This window comes from Nesoenas mayeri, assembly GCF_963082525.1.
Source record: "Nesoenas mayeri genome assembly, chromosome: 1".
Classification (NCBI taxonomy): domain Eukaryota; kingdom Metazoa; phylum Chordata; class Aves; order Columbiformes; family Columbidae; genus Nesoenas; species Nesoenas mayeri.
The window spans coordinates 83,757,115-83,779,535 of NC_137541.1; the positions used below are offsets into that span (position 1 = coordinate 83,757,115).

A 22,421-nucleotide genomic window follows, 5' to 3' on the forward strand; every position below is an offset into this window, starting at 1 on the left:
CTATTCCTCACAAACACGCTGAGCAGTGAGTCCCAGGAAACAGCACCTGGTTCCACAGCCGATCCCGGAGAGAGAAAAGAGGAAAAAGAAAAGCCCAGAGGCCTCTGCAGGATGGCAAAAGGCCGAGCTAAACGTCCCGACCAAACTTCTCCGGCTACCCCCAGAGAAAGAGAGAAAAGCAGAAGAGCAGAGGAGTGTGAGAAACCAGAAGGCCCCACTCTTAAATCTGAAGCATGATGCTAATGGGATGGAATACTCTCATTGATCAGTCTGGATGTCAGTCAAGCTCTGCCCTCCCTTCCTTGATGCTTCACACCTGTGGGCAGAGCACTCAGAATGTCCTTGGCTCTCAGACCAGAGCAATTAAAAACATTAACTCTGTGCTGGGGTGTTATCTGCTTGTTCTCAAACCAGGGCCAAATAATGAGCATGCTAGCTATGAAAAAGGAAGGTTTCTAACTGCACAAAGAAAATTACCACATTTTCAGTCAAAACAGCACAATGATAAACTGGACTGGTAGATGCTGCAGTAAGACAGGCTGGGATTTTTATGACTGAAATGAGCATTGAGATTACGTTGGTTCAGAAGAGTAGCAGAAACAGAGTAAGCTGATGGTGGAACCACCTCAACTAAATGCTGGAAGAACCTTAAAACAATGCATACAGTCAGGATGCCAGCTATGGTCACCAAAGGAACTGTAATACTAATGGAAATTTGGTATGCATCATCAAAGTATTTTTTTCTTAGAGGTAGCTGAATCTTTGGGACTGTAGAGCCCAGGAGATTCCTCCACTACTGGAACTTGAAGATGGGGTTGCTGGTTTATCCCCATTCCCAGGTACACTTAGTAGGAAGTATGAATGAATACAGAGAGATTCACACAGACTTGAAATTCACTAGTGGGTCTCAACCCTCCCCACCTCCAGCACCCCCTACACTGCATCTCCAGCAGTTGACACCCATAGCCCAGTCTCCCAAATACTTAACAGCCAGACCTCTTGTACTCCCCACCCACTGGTGTAGCACAACACACACAATCACCTCACAAATATACTCACACAGGTATTCTGAATAGTAGCATGGACTTTTAAGGCTGTCCAGCATTCATGCCCAAACCCTATGCCCTTTATTTAACACCTCAGATCCTGGGTGTTCCTGATGCTGGTCTCTTCCAACTCACACAGTCCACCATATAGTTTGTCAGTATATATGTGTATGTATCTCACACACACACATGAACACAGGAACACATTAACACAGGAAATAGTTAGAACCAGAGTTTTAGAAGATGGCAGGATATGCTGCAGTAATCAGGCACAAGGCTTGGCCACACAATCATACTGTCTTGCAGCTGTTTACATGCATCAAGTACTTTTTAACCCCTTTACTCCCTATTTTCCCATGCTTATCACTCTGATCCACCTTGACCTCTTTCTTGTCCCTCTTGAGTCCCTTCCCCTAAACACCCTATAAAAAGTTTTGTCCAATCCCAGAATTCTCTGTTTCATCCCAAAATTCTGGTCCTCCTTGCATCCCACAATAAATGCTACAAATCTTCAGGCAGTTAACTCTCCTAAGTTTGCATGGCATTTCAGTTTCTGTTAGTCATCTTGGTGGATTTTACACCAGAGAAAATGGCCTAATTTGTCTCCTTTGAGGGTCATAAGAGCAGCTGATTATGTTCCCACCTTCACTGATCAGGCTACTTGGCTTCCTCCACCCACTGTTGTTCTTTTGGTCATTACTAGGTCTTTGTATTTAACTCAAAGGCCCTCTCAGTCAGATAACCTAACAGTCATGACCTTCTTCTGCCTTCAAGGATTAATAAACTAGCTACTGTAGTTGCAACTACTACTTTTTTTGACTCACTGCTCAAGGGGTTAGTACTAAAATCAAGCATGTGCCCAGCCATCATCAGAAATGTATTTTTATACACTTACTGCAAAAGATTTCTCGCTGGTTGCAGAACTAGGCCTCTCAGATTCAGGATACGGAGAATGAGATGCTGGTCTCTTACCAGCTTCCTCTTCTTCTGTGTCCTCCTCATCAAAATTCAGACTGCCTGAAATTCCTGTCAGAATGCAGGATCAAACAGTTAACCTCTGGAAGAAGGTGTCATGAGTTCATGGGATCACTAATTCATATATTACTCTTGCAAAGCCATTCAACTCTTGCTCTTTTAATTAATTTCTGTTGTTTCAACTGCTGATTTTCTTAATGTGCTACATATTGCTTCCTGGGCCTTGTAATTCAACCTCCTGGTGCCATTGGGCAGCTGTCACTGTGCAGATGATTAAGCAGATGTCAGGGTTTTATTAATACATATTTTACATGATATTACAAGATATAGCATACTGCTTAGTGTATGCTGTTACTGAATTAATTTTGTCTATTTTCACACAAAAAGCCCTCCATGTCTTAAGAACAAAAAAAGAAAATCCAGATCAATATGCTAACACCTATGCCATAAGTTGGACTCTACAGAGTTTACATCCTTTACCATTTCCTCTTAGTCTTATACACACTGAAATGGAGCACGATAATTTTGCAGTAAGGGCCCCTCCTGGTTTTACATCAGTAGCAATAACTTGGGTCTCATGAATACTACTAATGATTTGATTTTTAAAATAGAAGTGCACATGAGTAGCTCTAATACTCATTTATTTAAGGTTAAACCTCAGCACAGTTATGTAGGGATGACTGTGGGTATATAACTAAATAAGATAAAGACATTTTTAAAAATATCTGCTGTAGACATCACTGTTTGGTGTTTCCTTCCGCTTGAAACTGCATAATTTGGTTCTGCGATCCCATTCTTTAATTTGGTTGTAGAATGGAAAAGGACATTAAGCACTATAGCAAATGAACACAGCCTGCTAAGCTGAATTAATTTCTGAGAGACAATATTAAAACAGTGCTCCCACATGGCACCGCATAGAAGGGGCATTGCTGGAAGTTGACTCAGATCAAACAGAAAAATATAGCTTTAACAACCTGTCAGAAAGAGGAAATGCATTAACCCTAGTACTCCAGCCAATATTAAAATTCACTGTTTATATTCTACCTCCACTAATTTCCCCTGAAGTTTCTGGATATTTTTCTCTTGCTTCCTTTACTAACTCTTGGATAATGTTGCTATCCATAGGTAAGCAGCTGTTGCATCTCACAAACGAATGGAAGTATTTCCATCCTTCTATATATGGTAGTACCTTAACACATAAAGTATACTGGAAACATTCTGGAAGACAGGCTCTGCAAAATAAAAACAAGCCATGTACCTTATTAAACAGTAGCCATTATTTTGTTGCAAAGTGCTTAGGCTGCATGCAACAAAAAAAGTTTCCTGTGGCACTGGCAGAAACATTAAGTACTTGGCAGACAGAGATGGACACTCCACTGGGAAACTGAATACAAAACTCTAAAACTGTTGATTGCAAAAGCTTCTGACTCAGGAAAAACACCTTTCCTGTTACTCTCCTAAACAGTTAAATTACAGCATTTACTGGCTACAGAGGGTTCTGCTGTTGTGAAAATATTCAAGCATTGTATCCAGATATAATATATCTGGAATAAAAATATGGCAAATGTTAGAAAATGTGAAGCATAGCATTTTGTCACCAGCTCTTTGGAAAGGTCAGAAATTATACAGCACATTGATAAACCTTTAAAATGTAATTGGTATGCTCCAATTAATATCAGAAGAAGGAACTGCAATTCTGCATTTCCACATGCTATAGATTCTACTAGCTCTGCATTTAAAAGTAATATCCAGATACTTGTTTCATGATTCCTCATATTTTCTAGTTTTTCTAATGCTACTGAAAAAAAAACATAAGAAGTAGAAAAGCCCCCAAAAAGACCTTTGTCCTTATAATCTGTTACCTCGTTTCTGTAAGATTTCTTGCAGATCTGGCTTGCCTGATGTGTCTGTTAGAGCCTCTCCATAATCTTCCTGATCTGCATTGTCTTCTGTTTTGGAAGATCCAGCACAGAGATTTTGGAGCTTGGTATCCAAATCTTGCACTTCTGATTTCAGGAAGGCAGCCGGTCCATCAATGCCTGCCGGTCAAAAGGAAATGGAATACTAAAGTCTATTTTTTTATGGCTAAAGACACATTCCAGGATGGTTCTGCTTTTCATTTTTCTTTGCTCAAGCATCCCTTTAAAGTATTGATATATACTTGTTCAGGTTCTGCCAGAAGACTTAAGAGGAGTAAGGCCTGATTCTGGTATAGACCACCTATTACCTTAAACATATCAGGCATCAGTTTCTCCATTTATAAATATAGTGATTGTATCTACCTTTTCACAAGGCCTTAAGCAATTTAAACTAGTTGTATTTGTCATGCACCTTGATATCTTTCAACTTATTTATGGGAAACTACTCTTATTTTCTTTTCCTTCAGGTTCCTTGTTTACTCCTGTGCCAGTAAGTGAGTGCTCTACAGTGAACATCACAAATCAATATGATAAAAATATCTAAACCCACAGGCAGAAAAACAGTAAATGTATGCCCTCTATCTTTTTGGTAGAAATGAAGTTTTCATGTTTAATCATGCAACACAGCTGTGCACTGCACTTTGTAATTGGTGAAGATGTCTTGATGTCAGGGGCTGGCATAATACTTTATACATGTTTGTGTAGTGCACAATATGTAAATGTAGTTCCAGCTTTGGATTTCTTGCTTTCCCACTGCTTGCTTTCTTAAAACTTTACTGCTTTATCTAGTCATCAGATTTCTGACATGTTTACTGCTGTTACCACTTTTTAACAGGATTTGTTACTACTGAAGTACTACGGAAGCTAGTGAGGAAGCAGTTCTCATTTTTCTTTCTTGTAGTTTCAGTACTACTGAAGTTTCCTAACTCAGAAGTTATATCAATCTTTTATCTCACTCTCTTTTCCACTTAAAAGTGTCTTTCAACAGAAGCTTTCTCCCACCTGATTTTAAACACATAAATGATACCATCCACATCACCACACTCCTCCCCATCCTATGATCATGAAAGACGTCTGGAGAACAAGAAAAGCATTCAAAAGGCAGGGGATAACATAGTTCCAAATGTGACCTTCCAATCAGGTACTGCTGTTTTGTTTGGGCTGTTAAAATTCTACTCTACGCTTTAATTCCCTATTAATATAGTGGTGTTATTATAACATCCTGCGATAACATACATCTCAAAGCCTTAGGATGTTTCCTGTTACTTTCTTGATGGGCTGAATGGATCCTCACTCTGATAAACTACTTCCTGATGTTTCCACTGGAATATAGGCATTTCATTGCTGGTTTTTTTTTTCCATCCTGCGACATGCAAGTTTTAAGGCTGTCACTACTGCATTTCTTTTCACTCCTAACAGAATGGTCACTATTTTACTGTAATGTTTTGAGACCACCGGGTTATTGCCTTCGATACCACCTTTGTGCTTGTGGCTTTCTAGACCTCTACAGCTTGTGATGTTTCAGTTGTCTCCCTGAAGCCCACAGAAAACAATAGATGAGGTAAAAACCACCAAGAACCTAATTCGGTATTCTTAAGACTTTTGTTTTGCTCTTGTTTACTTCATCATTCAGTCATATGCAGTCTTGAGATATATAGCATGATACAGTGAAGGAAAGTACAGGCAGTCGCTAGTTCCCTTTTCTTTACCCTACAGCTTCAAAATACTATCTTGCTACAGATTTGTATCTCCCTGCCTTTATAGAAGTTCCTAACCCATTTCTACAGTTTTTCTTAGCCTAACACAAGGGAGGGACTACTCAAAGGCACATGAAGATACATTCTCAGCTGTCACAAAATCCAGGTTAATGCTTTTGTTTGCTTTTACAGTTCAGTGTTGCTCAACCATACTGTACTACAATGCTACTTCTGTACATATAAAGGTGTGTAATGAATGTTGTTTATCACTTGACCACTGTCACAGCAATGTAGGTACCCATCTGTTACATAAAATGCACTGACATTTTGAGGAACATTGTTGCTAACCAGTTGATTACTTACCATGCAACATAACTTCACTGTGGAAAGGTGCAGGACTTTCTACTAAAGGAGTCTGCTCCTCAGGCCCTTTGGGCTTTGACCTACACAGCTTTGCCTCAGGATTTGGCTGTACCATCAAGGGATCAAGACGTTTCTTCCTCTGCTTCTTCTCTAGAAGAGCTCTCTGAGAGAGTAAGAAAAAACATGAAATAAGGATGAGTAACCACTAGGTTTGTTCAGCCTGGAGTAGACTGAGGAGAGACCTCATCGCCACCTACCGTTTCCTCACAACGGGAGGAGGAGGGGCAGGTGCTGATCTCTTCTTTCTGGTGATTAATGATAGCATCTCAGGGAATGACAGGAAGATGTGCCAGGGGAGGTTCAGGTTGGACATTAGGAAAAGGTTCTTTACCCAGAGGGTGCTGGAGCACTGGAACATGCTCTCCAGGGAGGTAGTCACAGCCCCAAGCCTGACAGTGTTCAAGAAGTGATTGGACAATGCTCTCAGACACATGATGTGAATTTTGGGGTTGTCATATGCAGGGATAGGAGTTGGACTTGATGTTCCTTGTCGGTCCCTTCCAACTCAGGACATTCTATGATTCTATGATCCAGAGAGGCAGAAACCATGCCTCAGCAATTGGCAATTACATGCCACTGATCAGTCAGGATCTCCAATAAACCTGAAATACCCTTGTAATATCTTACAAAAATCCTAGACAGAGATGTCACTGTGTCTTTGGAGTGAGACATTGCCTTTGATTCTTCATCAATGGTTCATGGGTGATGAGAATGATATGTGTGTATTTTCTGATCTATCCTGAGACCACCAGCAGATAATTTAAACTCCTTTCATTCAGTCTAACTGCAGCAATCCTTAATATAAATAGACAAATTCAGCAGTCATTTATAATCCAATATGAAACATTTCACAAAGTAAATGTTATAAGATACAGCATGGTCATGCAATTTTATTACTCCATGCATCCTACTTACTTAAGCTGATAGAGTGGGCAAAACAGGTCACAAGGACTCTTTGGTCTTTCCACTGCAGTTATGATTGGACTAAACATTCTGTCATTTAGGGCAACTTCCTGTGCATACAGGGAATGTATAATTTTTCCTGCCTGTTTTGTGGAATTAAGGTAACGTTGTATTAAGAGAACTATCTTCAAGACTATCTGTAAATGCTAAGTAAAAATGAGATCCCTTGCCCTATGCATTACATGAAAATTAAGTCTTTTACTATATTAGTATAACATTTCTAAAAATCCTTAATCAGGGTTTATACTGCCATTCCAGTTAAAAATGCTGTTACAATGCAGCAAAAGCAAGTCAGGACTTGGAAAGGAAAAGGCTTTTATCTCTAAAGCTATCATCTTATGGGGAGAACTGAAAACAAATAGTTTCCAAAAACTGATGTTGAGAGATAAGACGTTGAGGGGAAAAAAAATGCAGTCATTAAAATATTATAGGACTGATCCAGTAAAAGGAAAATTTATCTACATTGCAAAAATTGTCCATCTAATTCCAGATTAAAAGGAATGAATAGTAAATCAAAATGTTAAAAAATAAAACAGTTTTTCCAAGATACAAATACATTTGATGCTTATGATCTCCTACTAAATGAGAACAGAAACAACTTAAATCAAGGCAAATGGGGACATTGCACCATTTTAAATACAGCCACGCTTAATCCTGAAAAGTTAAGGTGATGCATGAAGAAGAAGGAAAAAACATATTCTAATATTCTGTAATGCACCACTATGGAAACAACGTGCATGTGCCTTGCCATAGATGCAGTTTATCCATGCCTGCTTCTTAGGCACCTGAACACCCCTGAAAGTCATTCTTGATGACAGAAACCCTTTATCCGTCACATTTATTTTCAGTCTCCAAGGACTGTGAAAAATGCAGTTGTGATTCATGCTAAGATGTTTAATGTTTACAGGTATAACCAAATGAGGCATGGACTCTGAACTTGGAAAAGGGAAAGGTGGTTAAGTTCTATGTAAAAAGTTATGAAACTTGTTTAGGAAGTTATATTGATAGAGGGAACTAACATTTTAAGGGTTAAGCAACTATGTAATAAGGGCCTACTAACAAGCTAACATTTTAAACCACATTATTAATATCTAGTTTAGAGCTGTATGTAACTAATTGTGCTAAAAAAAGCAGGACTTCATTAAATGCCGAGATAAGAAGTTTTACAGCAGCAGCTGCAACCTTGAGGAGACAAGATAGCCAAGATTTACAGCAAAAAGGGGGTGCCAGTCTGGTTTCAGTCGGTTTGGCAGCTTGGGTTCCAGCCAGTTCCTCCTAATGAGCCAAAGGTAAAGAGTCCACTGTGACGAAGCTGAAGGAGCCTTCATCCAAAGACCCCTAAAGACCCTTCCTCAAATTCACCAGGTGACATTGCGCAGGCGCAACAGGGGAGGGTCAAGGAGGGGAATATGTAAATGGTTATCTGAGACTCATTTTAATAAAAAGCGGGAAAGGTCATGAATATGTATAGGCGTTTCTGGGGTCATTATGAATATGTAATACCATACTGTATTTAAGCACACTTCTTATTGTTAAAAGTTTGCGTGTTGGGCGGAGTGAATCCCTCGCGCACCCAGCGCTGTTTTGCTTATGCTCTAATGAACACGTTTTTACGGAACACAAGGAAATGGATTAAACGTTGTTTATCCATAGAAAAAGCGTAAGTTATTTATTTCAGACACATGAGATAAACTATACCAACAATTCAATCCACTTGAGATACAGACATCTTTGGAACTCTTTCCTCTCCTATTATGCTTTTTTCTCTCTCTTGTTGGTTCTTTCCTCTCCTATTAAGCTTTTTGTCTTAAGCGAGGTTAATTTCTCAGGCAACTTCTCCCTGAAGAAGTTCGCACACAACTCAGCCATTGGTCCTTTATTCTTTCTGCTTTTTGAGCACGGAGCTAAAAAGCAAGCAAGCAACCAGCCACAAAAACAAAACAACATTTTCTATTTAAGTTCATGATTACACTTTGAAGACCAGACTGCAATACATGTAGTGTTTGTTGCTGCAGGATTTTTTGCAAGGATTGTCCTGCAGGTCAAAAACTACATAGATTTCCAAAGAGATTATCACATTGCTCTAGAATAAGAAAATAAAAATAAGCAGTAGAAGTCAAATTCTTAGCAAACACTAATTACAAATAAAATTTGTTTTCTAGAAAGGTAGTCAGACCCTCCAAAAGAATTTACATTGGTTTTTGTTGTTTGTTTGATTTTTTTAAATTAATGCTGGGCAAAAGTAAAAAAAAAAATAATAAAATAAAAAAAAAAGTGAGAGTTTATAAATCTCTAATAGTTTAAATAAAAGTACAGAGGGAAAACAAGAATCAAAACATTATACTCAGAATAGGGGCTCGAGAAAACTTTTTGCCAAGGCAACTACCTAACAAATAGACAGACATGAAAAAAAAAAACCAACACCAGACATCCTAAAGGCAGTAAGAAAGTACACAGCTACTGCTAGAACGGGAAAGTGAATTTGCGATCACTATAAGATGTAATAACTTTCAGGATTAACTGATTATTCTATTAGATGAGTTTTTTAAACATTTCACTGTTCACCAGTCTAAGTTTTTCTTTCTTATTAAACTACATTCTGTTTCATCAAAGAGTTTCTAGGACTCTCCAATCCAATGGGATCATATTGGTTTATACTGAAACACATACTTTATTGCTGGTAGATGCGACTGACCTTCTTGCAGGAACTTCAGGATAATCTAAGTTACAAAACCTGACAGTAATTTAATTTGTTTTAAAATGGCTTCTCTCTACTACTGTGCTTAATGAGGTAGAAAAAAATCTACAAGCCTGCTGACAGGATAGTAGCAGTTCATTTTCTCTACATAAGGTGGCAGAGCAGCCTTACATTCAGTACTATGTATTCTCAGACTTATTCCACTAAAATGAGTCAAAAAATGGCAATTTTAATTTTGTCTACTAACTAGCTACTAACACTTTGTCCTCCAGCTCTGTGTTACAGTAAAAATTCATATAACATTACAACAAAAAAATTAACTAGTTCATGAACCAGTACACATAACCTGTTAAATAAATAATAGATACAGATTATAATGATTTGTTCAGGATTTTGTGAACTCCATGTATTAAATACTTTCAGAAACATTTTCTTTGCACCACAGAAAAACATAACATCAGAATACAAGATGATTAAAAGATCATAAAATACCAACTACAGTTCTAATGAGCTTCCAACAAGCTAAGAAGCCCAATATGTCAGATGAATATATCATAGTAGACTTTCAAGACAACTATTTTAGTATTCTTTCTACAACCGTGATGAACAGGAAGACAGTATACAAGAAGGTTCCAACTACTCCACCCTTGAAGTTGCAATGCCATTCTACTTATTATTTGGCAGGGTCCTACCTTACTAGACCATGCAGGACAGATTCTAGCTATGAAACATCTTCTCCACTCTTCCAGCTCCTCCTTAGTTCATGCTGAGGCAGTAGTGACTGTACTAGCGATGATGGCATTAACAAAATTTCATGTCAAGAGTAAGTAAGCATCTTACCAGGTGTATTCAGAAGTATGCCTTCAGCTTCATGCCCTCCACTCACAGAGAGACAGCAGCAGTGCACTTTGAGCTGCAGGTGCCTCCAAAGACAGGAAAACACCTTCTACTGTTGGGACAGTAAGCACTGCCTGAGCAGTCACACACTGTCTCCTCAAAGAAAAGACAGTAGTCTAGAAAAAACATCCTGATAGGCGGAGCTGACCCACAGATGGAACTTAATGCTATGCATTATTATAAATACTATTTAACTGCAATTACATAGTTTCCAAACCTATCAAGAAAAATGGATGACAGGCATGTGCCTTTGCTGTGGCAAATTCTCTCTATGGTCAGATGTTCTAAACATAATCCTGCTGGATTAAAACTTTTTGAATTTTTTACTCCGATTCCTGTAAATGTTTAGGACAAATTAGTCAAGCAAGGCATCAGCTGCCACCAGCAATGAGTCCATCATATCCAACAGTGATTTACTCCTGACCTCTTGTTTCTTCAGATGTAAAGGTTAAAAACAGACTTTCAAAGGTAATATTCAAACTTAAATATGCAATTCTAAATTAGAGACTGTTAGCATTTCTCAAGGAATCTCATTTGCAAGGAGAGGGCGTGGTGTTAAAATATATTTTACTGACATTTTCTAGCTGTTAGTTTTGCAGGTGATTGCAATCTTAACCAAATCCAAGAGAGCCTGAAACAAAATTGCAAAAGGGTATAGATTCTTTGAACTCAGCTCTTCATGATTCAATTGACTGTTGCTCCAAGGAAATGCCACCCAGCACAGCAGCTTTTTTTTTGGTGAAACAGTAATGCACCCCTATGACAAGGTCTGAAACTATGCACACATTGATCACAGTGTCTAGCACTAGGAGCCAGTGATTACTACCAGCTTATGACCCAAGACAACAGTGCTAGAAATAACAAACAAATTCTCGTAAAGAAGGTTATTTTCCACCACAACAGTCCCCTGAAGACTCTTATGTCTGGATTTAAAGATCCTCAGCTCTGAGAGAGAGCTCTTCTAAAAAACATACTTTAATTTGAACACAGATTAATTTAATGCAAGACAATGATCTGTAGTCTGTGGAAAATGGCCAGCTACAGAATCACAATAATCTCACATCTTCTGATCTGTTTATAAGCATTTAAAATTTTATAGAGGAAGAATATTAAGGATGGACACTTGATTGCTTTGGAGAACATGGTGATCCAGCAAACTGCTTTAAAAACTGAGATCTATAACCTCATCTTTGAAAAATGCTGTGCTGTAGATGTTTTCTTTATAGGAAATAAACAAAAAGAGTCAAAATATGATGGAAATCTTGCTCAACAGTAGTGTTAAGGAGGACTTTCTATAACTCAGGGAAACTTTTTCTTTTAGGATTAAAATGTACGATCCCCTGCAGCCTTCCTTTCTTTTCATTCATTCTTGCATTGTGGTGACTCCATCTGAATGAAATGAATAGGATGTATGAAAAATAAATGTATCAAAGAAATCAAGCCTACAAGCCACAGCAAGGTTCACTTAAACTAATGAAAGCCATTAAAATCTTTAAAGAAAAACATTAGCAATGAGTTCTTATTTGTAATCTTTAGACCAAGCATTTTTAGCACTTCACCCCTATATGTGAGCGGTGAAGCACAAGAACAGGCTGACCAAAGAAGCTGTGAATGCCCCATCCCTTGGAAGTGTTCAAGGCCAGGTCGGATGTGGCTCTGATCCACCTGGTCTAGTGAAAGGTGTCCCTGCCCATGGCAGGGGGCTAAGAACTAGATGGTCTTTAAAGTCCCTTCCAACCCAAACCACTCTAGGATTCTGATTTCTCAAGTCTCTAGATGGGTAATTTTTGTTTTCATATATTTATTTTTACCAGTTTCAGCACTATCACTTACCTGATTCTCTAGTTTCAGCTGTCGTAGTTTCATGCTTTCATCCTCAAAGATTCTGAGAAAGGGAAAGAAACAAAATAATTACTGCTTGTAAATTGTTTGCATTGCAAGAGCACAGGTTATTCACAGACTACAACTTCACCATCAAGATTTTAAAACAACTGTAAGACATAACTTCTATCCCACAAGAAGACCAAGTTACAAGGCATTAAAAAGAAAACATACTTCACATTCTGTCATAAATAGGACCAAACTGTAGTTCAAACTTCTTAGTAAACTGTTTTGAAAACATTCTGTAAGTAAAAAAGGCTTAATTACTGGCAGATGGAATATGAGCCACTCTTGAGGTGGGCTATGAGACAATTTCTATCCAAAGGCTTAGCAAAGTTCAAACTAATTCAGTAAAATCCCTGCTTCTTCATAAAATACTCAATTCCAAAATAACTCAGAATTTTAGGTTTTGTCTTGGAATCAAACTTGCATCATTTCCCCCTCCTGCCTGACTTCCCAGAACTATTTTTAATACCTGAATCTATATTTGCAACACCTCATATTAATTTCTACAGATGAAAAAAATAATTATTTCACTACTTAAGTGTTTTATAGATAACTTTCATAAGGACTCACTTTTTTGTTCTAAGTTGTGTTGCATATAGACTTCCCATTTCCTTTTGCACAATCATGAATTATTATGTAAAGTGCAATTTAGAGCAGTTAACCCTACAAAGGGAAAAGATTAATTGACAAGTAAGCACATATTCTGCCTACCACAGTTGCGCAGTTTCCCCCTACACAGCTTTGACAAAGACCTCTCTGGAAGTTAGAAAGCATCAGGAAGAAAATATTTAATACAAGAAACAGGCAAACATTATATATTTTATTGATATCATGTAGAAAAGGAAGGCTAGCCAAAAATTCAGCTTAAACAGGAAATTCTCCATCTGGTTTAGGTATGCAGAAATGTCCAATGATGTGAAGTCACCAGCTGGCAGACAGTGCTGAATATATAACCCTAACAAGGAAAAAAAAAAAAAAAAGAGATGGTAAGAAACAGGGAGAGAGGTGGGGTGGTATTTCTGCAACACATATGCCATGGAAATTTGATCACAGCGCAGAGAGCTAATGAGCGGAGAAAGGGCTTAGAATCCCATTAATCCCTAGTAAATCCACATTTGACTCAGCTTCCAGACAGGCAGATGACAATCTAGAGGTCCTTACAGACAGACTACGCTAGCCAGCACAGGCCCTTGTTCCTGAAGGCTCAAATGTGCAGAACAAAAGTTTTATACACAGACATACAACAGTGTATATACTCTAAAATTGGTGCTTATTGCCAACTAATGCTATTTTACAGCAAGTTACCACTGGCCTGGTTTTCTACTTTGCCGTTTTCCTTATTTCTAGAATTTTTTTCTAATATATTTCAAGTATTGTCACATAACAGGTCTAGGACCTTGAAAACACTTTGCTTCTAAAAACTGATGTTATTCCTCACATGAACCAGTAATATGTAGCACCTTGGATTCAAAGGTAATGGAGGGCCTGGAAGAATGAATGCTTTTCTTGAAGAGGAAGGGAGAGCTGTTGCGTGTCCCTACCGCAAGAGTTATACACTTGTCTCCACCTGCAAACATCCACAATTTAAGAAAGAAACATGCAGAGATACACCTTTTCAGTGCAGCAAGATATACTTTAGTTGTCATGTGAAACTTCAACATAAATTTAAAATGTGACATGCTTTTTATTTAAAGCATAGGCGATGGAAAAGGCCATCTTTGGCAGTCTGAAAAATGCCTGAAAGCTCCAGGTAAAATATTCATGACCAAAAAAAAAAAAAAAAAAAAAAAAGGCAGGGGGAGGGGAATATTCCTTTTCATATGCCTGCTGATTTAAGAAATAGATGACATTTGTTAAATGTAGACAAGAGTTTGTTATAAAGCAATCTATGTAGCTCTCAGAGTTATGGACACATTCTTATATAATTAAAAAGAACTACAAAGGTGTCCTGTGTAGATACAAGCTACTGTCTGAGGTTTTGTTGCTTTTCCTAAAAGAAAATGCATCCCAAAAATTAGTCTCTTCTTCAGAAAATAAAAAGCAATAGAAACACCACAACTTTTGGAAATAAGCTTCCAGGTTTTCCTTTTTACCTGGAAGATGGCAAAATGGTAATATTTTATGACTGACATATGTGCCTTATGGAAAACCTCAACGAAAATTATTTCCTTCATATTTTTAATTTATTTCCTACCCACACTGGAATAAAGTTACAGAACATCAAAGACAGGTCTGAAGACTGTTGGAACAGGACCATAATGCAAACTAAATGATGCCTTACCACCAGCCGCTAAACTGAGACTCAGATATGTTTGAAACACATAAGATTCTAACACATCACAGAGCTTGGTAAAGCAAAAGATAACAATACTGTTCTCTTTCACAATCACCTTGTAGCAGGCCGCAAAATGAAAGCAGCCATCACTTGCCATTATAAAGTGCAAGGATTCATACAAGGAGCAAAATAAAAAGAAACAAAGCCATAAGCACTATGGCACTTTAAATAGTAGCTTAAAAAAAAAATTACACTATTTTTACCTACTCTTCCTGCAACCTTCCTTCCAGCACTTGGTCATCGTGAAAGTGTAACATAATAACTAGACAAAAGAGAGCTTCCAGCACATGAACACACTTCAAACTTTTTATACCCACCACAGCAGGGTTGGTGTTGTTAAAGACTTTACAGGAAATGGCTGTGCCAGAGTCACTCCTACAGTTCACTCACTGCTCAGGAATGCAAGTAGTGTGCTAATACAGCTGTAGGCTTCACACATCCTTTCAGATCGACTGACTACACAGACCAGTATATCTACATGCTCTTCCAACATACACACACAAAATCGCTGTGCTTTTCTGTTTTAAGGGTTTATGCACAGTAAGAGGGATTCCAGTAGGAACAGGAAGAATAAGCAGCATTTTCACAGATACAATAACACAGTTCAAAACAGAAGAAAAAACACAACCACTAAACCAGTTGCCCGTTTACCTTTGATAAATAAGAACTGAAAATATTCAAGTAGCCTCTTCCCAGCCACTGCAGTGGAGCAGACTACAGAAGACACTGCCCACCAACACCTCAACTACATTTACCAGAATCCACTGGCCCTCCTACTAAAGCTGCATGATGGGTAATGGACACGTGTCATAGAGGAAGGAAAAAGTACCCAGAATGTAACACAGAAATGAAGACTAACGATTATCCAGGATACAGAATAAAGATGAGAGTAGGAAAGCAACTATTTAACAAAAACACTCAACTGCAACTGAGAAGATACAACAGTACATCTGAATGTGGGAGAAGACAGCAAGACATAAGGAGGTTCGCAGATCCATTCCTCCTCACAGATCCATTTTCACATTCGACATAGTCCAACATGAAGCAAAACATTTTGTTTTCAACTGATACCACCTCAAATTCCTGCTGAAATCAGAATTAGCCTTCTTTTCATATCATAAGCAGAAATCAGTGTTGGAATAGAACATGAATGACAGATTTATTATAGATGTGCTTATTTGATCTTTCCTAACCATTTTCAGAATATCAAACTAAACACAATAACACAATGAAGAGATAACACACAAGTTATGGAACAGTGCCATTCATATGTGCCATTAAGGCTTCATTTTTATGTAGCTTATTTTCATTCATGTAAAAAAGGCACATAGTTCTTTCAAAATGCACGTATTATTTTTCAATAACACACTGCAATTCTGGAATTATAAACTATGTTGTAAAGCATACATGTGGATAGGCAGAGTTAACACCCTTGTTTTCATTGCAACTTCTCTGTGTTCCTGAATATATTATACTTAAAACAAAACAAAAAAAAAGTTATATTCTAAGCACTTGGCAATAATTATCATTGAATCAGCCAAATACAAACTAGTGGAATAAAGCAACTCTGAGAATAATGAAATACCATGATATTAAAGCAGAAGAAAGCAGAAAATAGGGCAAGAAAGCAATCTACGAGCCTGAAAATGGTCTTGGAATTTTGTCTGAAGTCCCACATGGGAAAGGATTCTGAAGAACTGAAGAGGGTTCAACAGAAAGCTGAACAAATTGACTAAGGCCTGGAAAATTTACCTCTTAGCAAGATTCAAATGCATCCTACTGCTTATTCAAGAGAAAAATAATGAGTACACTCCACTGCATTCCATGGATTTGAGGCCACAAATGACTATTGATGAGAGAGGAAAAGAAAACAAAATCCAGTCATATGTAACTTCAGTTAAACAAATTCTGATTGCAATCAAAATTTTTATTTAACACTGTAACTAATTAACCTTTGGGATACATCATGGAGCTGTGGATTTCAATAGAAAACAACAGGTTTTAGTCAAGGTTGATTATTATTATGCTAAAAACTGCTGTCAGGGAGTAAGGCTGTGGTTTCTTTCAGATTTCAGGTACGGTTATCCCTGATGGGAGAGCTAAGCATTCTTCTTAAAAGTTATGTCAAGGGAACAATTAAGTCCCCTTTCTACAGCGACTGTTGAAGCTCTGAAGATGCAAATAAAATGTTGCCTTTATTATGGTTAGTTTTGCAAGGAATTGACTGGTTGCAGCTGTGAGCGAGAGACCACAAGGAGAGGAAGCAAGAAAAGGCACAGGAAGAGCAGCCTGTAGAGAGAAAATGTTCTACATGATCCAGAATTCACTGGAAAGACAGATTTTAAATATGGTGTGGCAGTTGCACATCCCCCTGAGATTCAGAGCCTTCAATGGGGCAGTTAGCTCTTTAGCACCTTTTTTGCCCCACTGTGCCTGTCCCCACGTACACACCTAGGGTGGTACCAAAGTGCTGATAGTCACATCCTCCCCTACCCCAAGGCAGGGTCAGTTCACCTCCACTAGCTGATGGGGCAGGAGGGGTGGGACCCTCAGCCAATTGACAGGGTCCTGTTAAGGACCCTTAGTCAATTGATAGGGTCATTAACAAAGAAGGTGCCCAGAGTAGCTGTGAAGCTTCTGGACTGTGCTGTAATGCCCACAGCCAGATCTGACCAGACTATAAAACCCCCTTTGAGTGGTCTTCTCGGAGCAGCGGGTCTGTAAACTGGAGCCCTCTCCTTAGACTGGGACACCATACATTATATGTATAATGCCCTAATAGTAAGTGAAGTGTATCTGAAAGTAACAGGCTGTTGAGGTTAAAACAGCCCAGCAAGAACAGGCTACATTTAGCCTAAAGGAGTTCCCTTGAAAATGTGTATCTTTTGGGGTGACTGTTCACATGCCAAATGTAACTCGGTAAATAATGTTGCAGTCTAGTACTGACTGACTGCATCTAAGTTAATGCAGAAAAGAGTATTTATCAGTAAAGGAGATACAAATGTCTCTTTTCTTTAAAGCACTTGCTCCAGCCATTCTTTAATGTAAAATGAAACGGTGCAGGCAAGATGAAACAACCACTCAGAAGAATCTTCAGTTTCAAAATGGTATCTGTGGAATCACAAAACCCTAGTATAATATCATCTCACAAATGCAATGGGATATGCTCTGCACTATTACATATCTACACCAACACGCCTTGAAATAGGACGAATTTATTTGGCAGGAGACTGTCAGGTGAACTAAACAAGAAACTGCTAGTAAAGTAACAGAAGATTAAAAAATGAAGGGTCTATGGGAGAAAAGTTGAATTATGGTGAAACAAAGAATAAAACATATGCAATTTGATAAGATTCCTTTTCCAGAAATTGATTGATACTGTCTTGGTGGACAAGTTGACCTTGAGCCAGAAATGCACCCTCAAGGCAAAGGTGGCTAACAGCATCCTGGACTGCTTTAGGGAAAGCACTCCCAGAAGGTCGAGGGACATGACCCTAACTCTCTGCTCAGCACTGGCAAAGCCACACATGAAGTGCTGTGTCCAGTTCTGGGCTCCTCAGCAGAAGAAAGATATGGACATTGTGGAGCAAGTCCATCAAAGGGTCATAAAAATAATTAAAGGACTGGAGTATATTTAATATGAGGTGAGATGGTTCGGCCTGGAGAAAAGAAGGCTCAGGGGTGATGTATATACATCTATAAAAATCATATATAAATGTGTATAAATACCTGATGGGAGGGTGTAACGGAGATGAAACCAGAGGTGCCTGCTGACAGGACAAGAGGCAATAGGCACGAACTAAACCACATGAAGTTCTATCCAAACGCAAGAAAAACTCCTACTGAGAGAGTGGTCAAACACTGGAACAGGTTACCCAGGGAGACTGTGGAGTCTCCATCTTTGGAGACATCCAAATCCTGACTGGACAACATCCTGTGCAACCTACTGCAGCTGACCCAGCTTGAGCAGCAGGGTTGGACCAGATGGTCTCAAGAAGCCCCTTTCAACCTCCATGATTTTGTGTTTCTGTCTATTCAGATTCTGGCGATCACAAGGTAAATGGAGATAGTTTAGAGCCTGAGTCTGAGAGAACAAACTAGATGACAATAGAGAATACAGGCTGTTACAAGAAAATGCAACAAGCATCATGAGAAGTTTAAATTCTGAGTTCAGAAATATTTTACTACTGTACTGCTTAGTGTTTCATACACCATTGAAAAACTGACTCACCAAGTATAAAAGACTACCTCCTCTGACTTGGAACAAGGAAACAGAGTGATTAAAATAAAGCAGCACTCTCTGGACAGAAGCTAGTAAAACTTCCATCTGGACTATAAAGAAGAATGTAAACAAAATATTCCCTACTATCCTGGGAGAGCAGAAAGTAGATCCTTGTTTTCCTTAGCCACCAAAGTCTCAAGTAATTTGTTACAGCATCCCTAAGGTGAAGAGAGTCTTCTTTTCCTGGAAGAAAAGCCAAGAGAAGCCAAAAATTCACACAGACCATTAACCACTAAAGCCATCATGGATGCTCAGAGGGTGGCGCAGAGGAAGACAACCACAGGAATATGCACATAAACTTATCTTAATGTGTGTAGCCAAACAAGGGCTTTTAAACTGGGGTTTTATTACATTAATTGTAAGAAAAGGGAGACAAGGAATCTCCTGCCAGACACATTACTTTGAGAGTTCACAGCTGGTGACTCCCAGTAATCTGGACACTAACAGGGAAGATACAAATTCACAATATAGATTTTCAGCTCTTAACCACCAATACAATTGCAGAATGCTGTGCTTCCAAAATCACGTCTATTCATATGAATTTAATGAAGCTTAGGTTTCCGTTAAAGAAAAGAGACTTTATTCCATAAGCAGAACACCAGCTTTCTATTTAATACCCTATCAACTATACACTCCAAATCCCCATAGTCGTTTCATTGATAGAAATTGTGCTATCCAAGGAAAGCACAAAGCAAGATCCACAAGGGCTTAGAATTCTGACTCCTATGATCTTCTGTTTATGAATTATTAAACCTTGTCTATCACTCTTGTTGACATCGTAGCCCATTACAACATGAAAACAGCTAAACATAAAGCAGTTGCTATTCTCTCCTAGCAACAAAGTCAGCAGTTAAATAGCACACAGTATTTTAACCCAGCCTAGATAACAAAACTCAAAATTTCCTGAAAATAAGCATATCACACCTCATGCCATGAATTACACTTGTTTTATAGGCTTTTAAACTAGAATGAGGTAAACAATATAAATGAAATTTTCTGAACTGACACTGTAGAACTGATTGTGGACTTTCAGTCGCAGTACCATTTTTTTTTTTATTTTTAAAGGATTGAAAATGGAAGCCATTAAAGAGAAACAGCAAATTTTAATTTCCATTCCAAACTTGATGACTCAGCAAGATACTGCTGCTAGATTTAGATTCTTGTTCTTTTTTTTTCCCTCGGATTTCACCTAAGAATGCTAAATGAGAAAGGAGTACAAAAGTGACCACAGATTTCTCTAACAATAACACAGGTAGTTAGAGTTCTATCATCCCACAGAATATGTTTTAAACAACGCTAGGAGTAAGGGTAAATGTTCTTTCAGTAGTCTAAGACAACACCTCTAGGCATATCAACAAATTCACTTAGAAGATAATTCCTCCCATGATCCAACTACAACACTATCAACAGTTTTATTTTGGAGATCACCCAACTGTACCTCAGTGACAAAACAAGAGTCAGGAACTATCCCAGTGCAAGTCTGGTCACAGAAAGTTATCACACATATAAAGCCATAATTATGCTGAAATCAGCTCATTTGTCCCTCCTACAGATACCATATAAAAGGGGGAAAAAAAAAAAGGAAAAAGAAATAATGGTTGTCTCTATAAAGATGGGTCATCAGTAACTTAAATTTTAAATCGTAAGAGATGGAAGAAGAACCTATTAGAAACTGAAGAGACAATTCAAACAAGGTTCAACTTTAAGACAACTCTTTCATTGTTCTAACAATTGCAGTTAACAAGTGCATTTCAAGTAGTATTTGGAAATTTTAGTGACAGGTGTAACAGCATTGCTACTTTTTCTCTCTTGTCACATCATAGGAAGTGAAGGTGATTCCTTCTTCACTCACACTGACAGCAGTGACATAAAATTGCAGTTGCAAAAGCTTTTATTTTGAAACTGTACTCCTAGGAGCACATCTCAACATCTATAAAATATTTACGGATTCCTCTCATTTGGACAGATTTCTTGATTATAATGTTCAGACTTGAAAGGGATGAAGCAAACAAGATATTAAGCCAATTCTCTTTTATCTAAGGATAAAATTTGTAGAATTACAAAACCGTGATTGTTAATTGCAAGGTCACCTGTGGCCAAACAAAAATACCCAAGGACTAACAGAGATACTGATAGGTTTTAAAAGGAAGTTTAAAATTCTCTGTCTTTCCTTGATTACAAGCATAGCTAAAATCATTAGCAAAGTATTTTGTGTTTTTTTCCTCAAAGTTATAATTGAAGTGCATCTGTACAAAACAGTCAAGCCCAGCAGCCATCAAGATTCCTGACAACCACAACTGCACTAAAGTTTCTTAAGTATAGAAAGGGCTTTTGGCTGGACAGCTATACATGAAATTACTTTTGAGTATTTTTCAGTCCATGGGCTCATAATCTTTTGAAAATTTAGCTTTTTGACAATAGGTCCTTTTTTTGAAGACACTGAGGAAGTGTCCCAGAGTTCCTGAGTTCACAAACAGGAAACCACTAACCCATGCATGTCTAGTGACCCAAGAAGCAAAGAAATTATGGGAGGGACTGCTGTAGTTGACACAGAGTTTTGTAGTCTCTGTAGACTCAGTTCAAGATTTTTGTACCTTGAAAATTGTATTCCTTATACATGACACCTGCAAATCAGAAGCTGAAGTACATTTGGAAGGCAGCATGTGGGAAGCTTTTACTATTCCAGCACAAAAAAGGTAAAGTTCAGTCTCCAAGATTCTAAAATACACACATACTACTATAAGAACCAAATTCCCTTCTCAATATTTTAAAAGATTACAATGATTTAGAATGACTTTTATCTGAAAGTTTCTACTGTATTCAACATAATTAATTTCATTTAAGTCTCAAAATGAAGAAAGAAGGTATAGCACATATCAAAAACATGAAATAGCACTAACAACCTTATTGTTTTCTAAAGCATTAATATAGTTGTGCCGTGTCTATCCGAAAGTCAATAAAACTTTAAAATTACCTTGAGCAATTTCAGTTGCAGCCACCTTAAATGGAAGACAGTGTTGGTAGACAAGCAGTTGGTTAACACAATGCCATAGTTGCAAGTTTCAGAGATGGCCTAAAGCCAAGATCTCAGCTGTCTATCCATCAAGTACAACATGTTTACAAAACTGTATTTAGGTTTTACTTCTTCCCTTTACCTCTGTCTCCCAGAAATAAAATACTTTTTATATTTTAATGTGTATTTTATGTATTGCTCAATAGTAAAAGTAGTTCACACCAGGAAAGACACACACACACAAAAGACAACTGGTTCTCCAGTACAGCTATTTTTTAACTTTACA

General features: G+C 38.0%; 1 protein-coding gene across 3 annotated transcripts in view; it reads right to left on the minus strand.

Annotated features, from left to right (window-relative positions):
• The window catches only part of TULP3 (TUB like protein 3), a 32,895-nt gene that overhangs the window by 8,779 nt on the left and 1,695 nt on the right, over positions 1–22,421 (minus strand). Inside the window, exons 1-5 of one of the 3 annotated variants that reach the window (XM_080360358.1) lie at positions 13,076–13,609; positions 12,452–12,503; positions 6,001–6,163; positions 3,884–4,060; positions 1,942–2,072 (exon numbers count right to left, since the gene is read on the minus strand). In XM_080360358.1, coding sequence (XP_080216484.1) covers positions 1,942–2,072; positions 3,884–4,060; positions 6,001–6,163; positions 12,452–12,503; positions 13,076–13,131 — 579 coding nt within the window. In that variant the 5' untranslated portion in view covers positions 13,132–13,609. Of the gene's footprint in view, positions 1–1,941; positions 2,073–3,883; positions 4,061–6,000; positions 6,164–10,561; positions 10,599–12,451; positions 12,504–13,075; positions 13,610–22,421 lie in introns of those variants that run through there. The other 2 variants (XM_080360356.1, XM_080360357.1) reach the window with 2 other exon arrangements.